General features: G+C 35.3%; 1 protein-coding gene across 1 annotated transcript; it reads right to left on the reverse strand.

The window, feature by feature from the left end:
- Window positions 1–7,566: 7,566 nt before the first annotated feature.
- On the reverse strand, window positions 7,567–8,520 carry LOC102907924 (olfactory receptor 5W2-like). The gene has a single exon (XM_006997563.3). It carries the CDS (start codon window positions 8,497–8,499, stop codon window positions 7,567–7,569), a length of 933 nt encoding a protein of 310 aa, XP_006997625.2. The 5' UTR covers window positions 8,500–8,520.
- Window positions 8,521–11,120: the final 2,600 nt, after the last annotated feature.

The following is an 11,120-nucleotide window of genomic DNA, read 5'->3' on the forward strand; positions in this document are numbered from 1 at the left end:
AGAAAAGTTAACATCACTATAAGTTTGACTATCATAGAAGACTAATTATTAATCTGTATTTCTTAATTATCCATTACAATGTAAATGAACTGCATAAACATAATACCTTAAACAAGAGTAGAAATATAAATGCAGTATAACAAAATTAACTTTAAATTTGTATCAATAAACTAAAATCTATATCAATGTAAAACATTTTAAATAAGTTGCTCTTTAAAAGTAGGTGCAACAGTCCATCCTTTTATCCTATCATATCTATACCCTATATTTCCATATCATATCTCCCTTTTTTCTTTTAGAAAGAGATTGACTATGACCAATAACAATTTGCAACCAACAATCTAAACAAAGACAAACATCCATAATCTATTTTTTAAAATTAAAACTGCTCAGCCATTAGCTCAGGCCTACCACTGACTAGCTCTTACACTTAAACTCAGCCCATTTCTGTTAATCTATATGTCACCACATGGTCCATGGCTTTACCTGTGTGCCATTACATGCTGCTCCCTGGACGACAGGTTGGTGTCTCCCAAATCAGCCTTTCTCTTCAAAGAATTCTCCTTGTCTGCTTATTCCTCCTATACTTCCTACCTGGCTACTGGCCAATCAGCGTTTTATTAAACCAGTATACAAAAGCATTATCCCACAGAAGGGCCATTTGCTTGAAAAAAATCTTTTTCTCAACACTTTACTCTGTGGTAACATCTATCTTTGAAACTGAGGTGTGTTTCCTGTATGGAGCAGAAGGATGGATCCTGTTTTTGTATTGATTCTGTTTGCCTGTATCTTTTTATTGGTGAATTAGTCCATTGATATTGAGAGATATTAATGACCAGCAATTGTTATTTCCTGTTATTTTGTTATTGTTGGTGGTGGTGGTGGTAGTAGTGTGTGTGTGTGTGTTTGTGTGTGTGTGTGTGTGTGTGTGTGTGTGTGTGTGTGTGTGTATGTGTGTGTGTGTATGTTTCCCTTTGAACTTTGCTAGTGTGGGATTACTTAGTGCCTGTGTTTTTGCGTCTGTAGTTAACCTCCTCAGGCAGGAGTTGGTAGCACACCTTGATGCAAACATCTACTGCAAACAACAAGGGTTTACTGATTGCCTTGTACTGTTCAAATGCCATCATTGCCAGAAGATTGCAACCCACATCTATAAAGATGCAGAAGATGAAGAACTACCAAACAAAGTCAGGAAATGTAATTGAATTGCGGCTCATGGCAAACACATCCACCACTAACATCTTAGGACAAACTGCAGTGGAATAGCAGACATCAGAGAATGAGAGGTGGCTGAGGAGGAAATGCATTGGCAGGTGAATCTTGTGATCAACTATGATCAAAATGGTCATTCCAAGATTTTCAATAGGAATAATGTGATAAATAAGTAATAATGTAATAAATAAAAACACTCTGATCACAGTTATGGGCAATTCCCAAGAGAAGGAACTCAGTGACAGATCGGTTCCCAACTCCATTCTTCTTTATTAGTAATATTTATTTCTACAGTTATTTATCTTCAATAACAGCTAAGGTTATTGTTAACAGAATATTTTACTTTATAAAACATTCCACACAACAAGAAATATAGAAAGTATAGACGTGGAATATCAACATTTTATAGCTATTAATGAATTATTGATAGCTGTCAACATGTCCACTAGTATATTAAAGTACCTAACAGACCACCTGCAGGCAATATGAGAAAATGCATAAATTTGCATTGTGCATAAACATGTGCACACATGTGTGAAGAAGATGGAGAAGGAAAAGAGAGGCTACAGTGAGCTTGGTAGTGCTTATAAGGTAACTCTAGAATATAATTTTAGAAAAAATATATAGTAAGAGTTGCTTGTTGGTGGAAATTTGAGGGCAACAAGGAAGACTCTGCCATCTACATGACTGGTAACTATATTACAGTTTTTTCCTCTAGGGAATCATTCAATTTTTAATAGTTGAACGTTATTTTCAATAAACAACAATAAAAAAGTTAAGCAAAGAGTGAAAATAATTATTCTATTTATACTGACTAGTTATTTACTGCTAAACAAACATTATGCAGTTTAACACTACACCTCTGGGAACATCTGACATATCTATGAGCTGTGACAGTTAAGATGGACCTGTACAAAGATTTCATAAAGAGTTGTATATGAGACTATTCCTGGGGGACCATGAACAAATATTCATCTATCCCAGATAGAGAAAAGATGACAAATCAAAGTAACTTGGTCAGCCAATAAATGCATTGGGGTGACTTATGGATGGATGATGGCTATATACCAGGGCAGCAATGGCAAAAGTAGCTGCATTACCAAAGCCATGAGGAAGGCCCACAAAACCCAGAACCCAGGAGCTCAAGACCTGACTTGTGAGCAGCTTCATTAGTCTATCTTTCACGAAGCTTGACAATTCTGAGTCTCTTGTAGGCAGCTGAGCTGGTCTCTCAGTAGTCCATATCCCTATGGTAAACTCAGAGCAGCAGAGGTGTAGTGTATCTATTCAGTTTCAGAGACTTTTAAACCTTTTGAGATGTTTGCTTCCTGAGCCTCAAGGAGCTTCCATTCTCCACAGGGTAGAATGTTCCACCTCCCTTTAGAGCATGCTGAGTTTTGATGAGGTTCCCTGTGGGGTGGAATTTCTTATCTCAAAGGAAATTACTACCCAAGGATGCATGTGACAATCCACCAGATTTGATCAAATATCATTTGATCAAGTATCATTGTACTTCTTACGGTGAGTGCAAAAGCAAAAGATGAGGAGAGTCTCCCAGCTTCATAAACTCCTTTCCTAGATGGTTAAATACATGGAAAGCCATGCTTACTTTTCTTTCTTTTTTTCTTTATTTCCGTTTTTTAATATATTTTTATCTTATAATTAACTTAATTTTACACATCAGCCATGGATTCCCCTGTCCTCCCTCCTCCCAGCCCCCAGCCTTCCCCTCCAGCCCACCCCCCATTCCCACCTCCTCCAAGGCAAGGTCTCCTCTGGGGATTCAGCCTAGCCTGGTAGATTCAGCTGAGGCAGGTCCAGTCCCCTCCTCCCTGCACCAAGGCTGAGCAAAATGTCCTTGCATAGGCCCTAGGTTCCAAAAAGTGAGCTCATGCACCAAGACAGGTCCTGGTCCCACTGCCTGGGGGCCTCCTAAATAGTTAAAGCTAATCAATTGTCTCACTTATCCAGAGGGCCTGGTACATTTCCATCAGGGTTCCTCAGCTATTGTCTCACAGTTCATGTGTTTCTGCTAGTTTGGCTCTTTGTCCCTGTGCTTTTTCCAATCATAGCCTCAATATTTCTCACTCATAGAATCCCTGATGATGTAAGGCATTAAACCTGGAAGAGTGAGTTCAGGATCCTAACAGTTTGTCTGTGTGTTTGTTGTTTAAAAAGTGGAATATGGTGATGAGTTAATACTTTTTTTTCTAGATTTAAAGGTAGTATATTGTCCATAAAGCTTGAATTTGGGTGCATTAATGTTTTTGTGTTAATTATTGTCAATTAACAAAATAAATCAAATTTAAAGTTGCATGTACTACATCACTCTTTTTTTAGTGATTTTTAAAAGAAAACAATCTAATCCAAGACAAAAGACAAATGGGTAAAACCTCTACAGACTTTACACACAAAAAAAGTGATATACAAATTCACACAATTTTGACAAGAAAATATCCTTGCCCATTAGGTTATGTATTGCATTTAACAGAGTAAACATGCATGAAATCAACTTCTACATCATTGAATAATGATTTCTTATTTGAAAATGGAAGTAGTTGTATTTTTCTGTATTATTTAAATATAATTATTAAGAAACCAACCTGAGATGTGTCTTTCTGTTCTCATCAGTGGTATGTAAATTTATGTAGATGACATATTTTCTCCCAGTGACTGTAGGGACTTCAAACTGATCAGACCCCTCTGTGTTATTCATTAATGTTAAATTAGATTACTGGCTTGGAATTTCTTCCTGAAAATACTACAACAAGTTTAGCAAAGGTTGACATTTTATTTATTTTACCTTGGTTAACTGACTTAATTAACATCATTGATACTCCTATCTCAGATCCAAAAGCACAGATACATAGTGTAATATCTTGGTACAAACACACAGTAGCACATTTTTCAACATTCTTTATTTTGCAGTGGTCTCTCAAGGTAGTAAAATCATAATTCATAAAGACAGGATGTAGTATGTATGTCAATAATATATTTTTTATCCTGCTTTATATAAAATAATGAAGTATATTTTGTTGTGTGTGGACAAATAGGCCATATAATTTTATTTATTTTTTAGTTATTTGAGAATCAATAATGAAGAAAGAGATAAGATACAGAAAGATAGCTACATCTTTAACCCTGCCAACATAGTCTCTGGTATGATTATGTTAGGATAATACTCATAGCTAGTGACTGGTGGATATAAAATAAAGGCGAAGTTTAGAGGAGCCGTGAGGAGAGCATGAGTATGTCTAAGGCAAACCTGAATATTGATGTATCCAGCAGTCTATTTGTTAGCTTATACTGTAGTCATAAAAATCCTAAGGTAGTGTCACAAAATGGAATTTCAAATGCTTGAATTTAGAGATATAATGCTTATAACCAGATCATCCTGTTGAATGTAAAGTTAACATTTAATACTTATATATTTTACAGCCACTTCACATAAAATTGGAGACCATATAAAGCTCAAGTTGGTTTTTAAATGCTGCAATAGAAAGAGAGGTCAGTTGTGTGGAATCAGCAAAGGTTAAGCTTTTCTTTACATTTCAATACACGTTGAATAATACCTTTATCCATGTTGTTGAATTAATATTTAGGTCTGTGCATATAAAGTGAGAAATACCAACTACGTCATACTGAGCAACAAAAATATTTCTCACAGTCAAAAAGTCAGAAGTCAAAAACCAGCCAGTGCCAGATTTGGTTATGGTTGGATCTTACTATCTGGTTTAGAGAGCTGGATTTTCATTGTCTTTACACAACAAAAAGGCAGGAAGAGCCCCAACTATGGTTAATGAGGAAAAGGTCCAGTTTCTAAGGGCTCTATACTTATCAATAATTATTTCAAAGATTTCAGCTCCTTATACCATCATTTTGTGGTTTAGAATTTCAAGATATAAGGAAGCAATCCATGGGCATATTCATCTGTTGTGGGAAGATTTACAGTTAGTTCAGAAAACATTGCAGAGGTAGAAACTCATAAAGCCTTCTATCTAAAGGAAGAATCCTTCATAGTCACTTTTCTTCCTGGTGTCCTATTACCCTATGTCATGTTACTAGAGGGAAAGCAATGGGCACTTCCTGGATTGGCAGGAAGAAAGCCTGAGACAGTCCATGATATTTAGCTTCACTGATGAGTAGACAACTATCAACACACTTGTGTCTTGGGCCCATCAAATGTGCTGTGACTTTATTCAAAAAAGTACTTAAGCTCTCAAAAAATTGGAACAAGTTAAGGTACAGAATAATATGCAAATATATACTCATTTCTTCTAGCCAAATTAATCTTTAATGTGTATTCAACACCTATGTATCTAAGGTCATTTCATATATTATACTAAAAGCATGCATCTGTGTATATTTCTGTGTATGCATGTTTCATAATATACCCTCCAATAATTTTATCAACACCTAATATGTACAAAAAATGTTATGTTACCTAGTATCTCATTTTGTTATTTTTTTTCAACCTTCTTTGTCCAAAATATGATGTTAGAATTTTGAATTGCAGAAATGAAACACTTAGACCTGGAGTAAAAAAAAATAATTAATATGGCAGTTTGGAAATACTTACGTAAGAAAAGAGTAAAATTAAATAAGAGCTTAAGGGAAAAGGTAGACAATGAAGAGGAACCTATAACAAGGGATGAACATAGAGAAGAGGAAATGGGAATGTTTCCTTAAAGAAATGCTACATAGTTGATGAAGGGAAGTTCCATCATATAGAAAGAAGCTGGAAGGTCATCACATAAGACCACTTCAATCTCTCAAGAGCTTTTATTGATTGATTGATTGATTGCAACCAAACTGCTGTTTCCCTTCCTTCATCTTCCCCCATTCTCCCCCTGCCATCATACCCACTTTGCCCACCCTTCCATCCACTCTTCTTCCATTTCTATTGAGAGGATGGTAAGCCTTCCATAGACATCAACCAAACATGGAATATCAGATATCAGGCTGAAGAATTGTCTAGGCAACCCCGTATGAGGAAGAGTCACAAAAGCTGGTAAAAGAGTCAGAGACTGCCCTGCGCCTACTGTTAGGAGCCCCACAAGAAGACCAAGCTACACAATTGTGACATATGTGCAGAGAGCCTAGGTCAGTCTCCTGCAGGCTTCCTGGTTGGAGGTTCAGTCTCTGTGAGGCCCAGGATAGTTGAAGAGCTTTCATACAGGGACGTTGGTCTCTTTTTTAAGTGTTGAAGATGACCAGATAATGAGTTGCAGCTGTTTATGAATATAGAATTCCACTTCCAAAAATTTCCTCATACTGATATTATATGAAGTGCAATGATTTTACATTAAGAATGTCACTGATGGTAGAACCCTGTCACTGATTTTAGCACCATAATCAGGGAAGACCTCTGAAGTTTCCAAATTCCATAGAACGGTTTGTCCCAATCTCTATCTAGCTGTTGTCAAAACTTCAATCTATAATATACTCATCTTTTAAACACGCATACTTTTAACTGTCCAGTCAACAAAACCTTTCTCCTGCACAATGAATTTAAGTAATTTCCTGTAGAAGACACCCTGTACTTTTATTTACTTCAGGATTATTTTGAAGTGCTTTATAAACTTTTGAAGTTCAATTGAAGTCTGTTACTTCCACTAGAATACAAATTTATTAGAAAATTAACTATTGAATTTACCTTGAAACATGAGCTATATAGTAGGTGAAGTGAAACTGGTAAATATTCGCTAAGGAGGGTAATCAAAACAATGATGAAACAAGTAATTCATCATTTAAAACAATGAAGAAATTTTATAGTCATGAGTGCTATGCATTAGTGTTAATATTCTGACCGGTTCCTTGATACTCCCCTGCATCCCTCTGTAAAAGCCTCATTTTAAGGAAATACTCTTATCCTTCTTCTCTCTCTCTCTCTCTTCTGCCTTTTCCTTCCACGAGATGTGCACCCTTGACCCCCTCTCTCTCTTTCTCTCTCTGTCTTCCTCTCTCCTTCTCTCTTCTCTCCCTTTTTCCTATCTTTCTGTCTTTCTAATAAACTCTTTCCACATGGATGCAGTGCCTCTGTGTGAGTGACAGACCCTATCTTGTCTGCTGCTGCATCTGCCCAGCATGCAAGCGTGGTTCCCTGCACCTGTGGCGTACCCTGACCCTGCCAGCTGGGGGTTTCCCATGCATGCATAATTCATAACAATTAATATTAAACATACACTGAAACATGCCAAATTTTGAGGTCTGCTCTATTTATTGCATTTTGTTGTTAGAATACACATTTTTCTGATTTAAACTGAAAATTGCAGCTTTATTCTATGTCATCATTATATTTCTCAGAAAAAAAAGCATTATTTATAAGTAAACATGCACATGTAATACATTTGTTTAGGAGAACATTTTTATTTTCAGTTTTTTCATGGCTTCTTTCACATCCCTGTTCCTCAGGCTGTAAATCAGAGGGTTCAGCATGGGAATCACAAGAGTATAAAACAATGAGGTTATTTTGTCTTGATCCAGGGAATAAGAAGAGCTTGGTCGAAAGTACATGAAAAGCACAGTTCCTTGGAAAATGGCAACTGTGGTTAGATGGGAAGTGCAGGTGGAGAAAGCTTTGAACCTCCCCTCAGCAGAACGGATCTTCAGGACTGATAAGATGATGTAACAATAAGAGACCAGGACTCCTGAGACAGTGCTCAGTTCAATGAAACCAAAAACAGTAAATAAGGCCAGTTCATTGACTTGTATGTCTGAGCAGGAGAGGAGGTAGAGTGGAGGCAAATCACAAAAGAAGTGGTTGATCTCACTAGACCCACAAAAACATAAACGGAATGCCAAGGTTGTGTGTATTAAACCATCTGTTGTTGCCACCAGGTAAACCCCCGCCATGAGCATGGAACACACCATGCCAGACATGTTCACTGTGTAGAGCAAAGGGTTGCTGATGGCCTGGTACCTATCGAAGGCCATCACTGCCAGCAGAAGACACTCAGAATCCGCAAAGACACAGAATGTCAAGAACTGCAAAGCACAACCAACCATGGGAATTGATTTCTCCTCAGCTAAGAGATCCACCAGCATTTTGGGTCCAATTGCTTTGGAATAGCAGAGGTCACAGAAGGAGAGGTTGCTGAGAAAAAAGTACATTGGTGTGTGGAGCTGAGAGTCCACTCTAATCAAAATTATCATCCCAAGATTGGCCAGGAGAGTAATGAGATAAACCAGTAGGAATGTGGTAAACAGGGCTACATTCGTGCCAGGGTTATTGGTAATTCCCAAGAAAATGAATTCATCCACAGAGGAACAATTTCCCCTATCCATTTTTCTTTCTTCTTGTGTAAATTTTAAAAGATATTTCCAAAATTGGTAGATGTATTCTTAGTTATCTATAAAAAGGAAAATAATTTATTCTCTGAATTTTGTTTCCTGAGAAATCTACCCAGTTACGTTTTACTTTGTAAGTGGATCTTTATGATATTGATCATAATAAAAACTATCTGATAGTCTTAGGGCTAATTTGTCATGAGGTGTAACATCCAGATAACACTGTGAAATATGTAACTTCTTATATTTTCAACATTTTTTAATCTCTCTTTCCCTTTGCAAATATAATTTGATTTATTGAAACTTACTTAATCTTCAACATAGGTGGACAAAACAGCAATCATAGAGTTACGAGGCTATAAAATAAAATGTTAGATTTTTTTCATAATTTAAAACTTCCACTTGAACAAAATATTAATTATAAGTATCCAAATTCTGAACAAAACTTTTGTCAGTTCAAAAAGCAATGAAAGTTTATGTCACTGGCTGCTGAAAATTAAAATTATTTTATTCTGATGCTATGTAGCCTATAACATTCAATAACAAAGGAAACAAATCAGATTTTTCAATGAAGAATATGCTTTATTTTCACTTGTTTATGTTTGCTTCAAAGAATGGTCTAGACAGAAACTATTAGAAACTGATCACTCAGAGAGGCATATTAAAAGCAAATTGGAAAATCTATAACTTAATTCACTTATATTTACTTTATGCCAAGTTCTTAAATAAAACAAATTGTATTTTGAATTTGAAAAGAGAATAAGGAAATATGAAATTCCAGGAGCTGTATATGCTTGTCTTTTAGTATGAGATACATTTGCACCCTTAAATTTAGACCCTTTAATGAAATATGGGGAGTGGGAAACAGGGATGGATATACATTGAATATTGTTTCTATTTTTATTTTTTTTGGCTCAATACATGGTATTGAAGTGAAGTTGAATTATCACATTTTTATTTATAAAGTGGCACTTTCATAACCTGTTAAAAGAGGAATCATCAACAAAGAACACCAGCAAAAACTTCAATTAATGTGCATATCTTCATGATGGTCAAATAAGCAAAGGGTTCTTATGAGCCTAGATTAAGATACATTTAAAAAATATTACTTTGTAAATGTTAACAATTTTGTTTAACGTCTTCTAGTTTTGAAAAAAAAAACTGTAATGTACTAATTTCAAAATTATACATTTACAAAATGTACATTTCAAAATGTATTAATATGAATAAACAGAGAGAAATTGATTCATGGATACAGCCCTTATTGTTTTCCAAAAAAGATCAATAATTTTAACCTTGTGCTTTTAAATGTTTAAACCTAGGAACTTACCTGAGATGAACAGTTCAATGGTGTGTGAATATTAGGCAGCTGGTGCTCTTTCGTGCCAGTGAAAATTTGGGGTCTATATCTCTGAAGCACCATCCCTAGGGCTTTGGTGTAATGAACACATTTAATTTATCATGTATCTGGCTCTATATATCCCTAGTGAATGCATGAATATCATAGGCAAAGCTTAAGCTCAAGTCTTGATGACAATAATCCTGCTGATCTGTGTCAGGATAGAAACTGAAAATTAATTTTACACTCTAAAATATAATTGATATGAATGTAACATGTACTATAAAATTTTATCTGTATTCCAAACTGAAATGAACTAAAATGTTTTTTTTTTTTTTTTTTTTTTTTTTTTTTTGGTTTTTCAAGACAGGGTTTCTCTGTGTAGCTTTGCGCCTTTCCTGGAGCTCACTTGGTAGCCCAGGCTGGCCTCGAACTCACAGAGATCCGCCTGGCTCTGCCTCCCGAGTGCTGGGATTAAAGGCGTGCGCCACCACCGCCCGGCCCTAAAATGTTTTTATACTTAAACATTATTAACAATCTTCCTGTATTTATTTCATTTTGAACCATTATCTTAAATCCTTTATTGGATTATTTCTAACTTTCAGTGATGCAATTTCTAGATGTAATTCATATACAATGAAATTCATACAGTTTTGAAAGTAAGCACTATTTTGGTTATTCCATTACTTTAATTCTATTTTTACTTCTCTGTATTTCCAGAACATACATTACTTCAATATGAAATATACAATGCAATTTATTATTTACCCTCAGTCTCTAGAATGCTGTAAAACACTTTCTGATTCTTTGGAATTTATTTATTTATATTTTTGTATAAACTATATATTATACATTTACTTGTATATGAATTATATTGTTTATTTGTTTACATATCATATCAGACATAAAGAGTATTATATTACACAAGGCCTTTGCTGTTAGTCTTTCAAGCACTGTGGCTGAAAAACTACTGGATCCTTCAAACTTCTGTTTGTAGACTATCTTGTTAGAGTATCTGTAAGTCATTCTAAATAAATCCCATTTATATATACATGTATATATGTTCTGTGCATTTATACTCTAAAGAACCCTAACTAATGCTGGGAAGGTGGTCAATACAGAAGGAAAAGGAGGGTGATGAATAAATAACACTAAGGATGACTGAAAACTGATAAGGAATCTTATTTTGTAGTCAGCCAATTTTACATGCAATGTATAATATGTATGGAATATATGTATACAAGACATGAGAAAACTGTATTTGAGTTATTGGTCAGGA

Source organism: Peromyscus maniculatus, chromosome 4 (genome assembly GCF_049852395.1).
Source record: "Peromyscus maniculatus bairdii isolate BWxNUB_F1_BW_parent chromosome 4, HU_Pman_BW_mat_3.1, whole genome shotgun sequence".
Taxonomy (NCBI): Eukaryota; Metazoa; Chordata; class Mammalia; order Rodentia; family Cricetidae; genus Peromyscus; species Peromyscus maniculatus.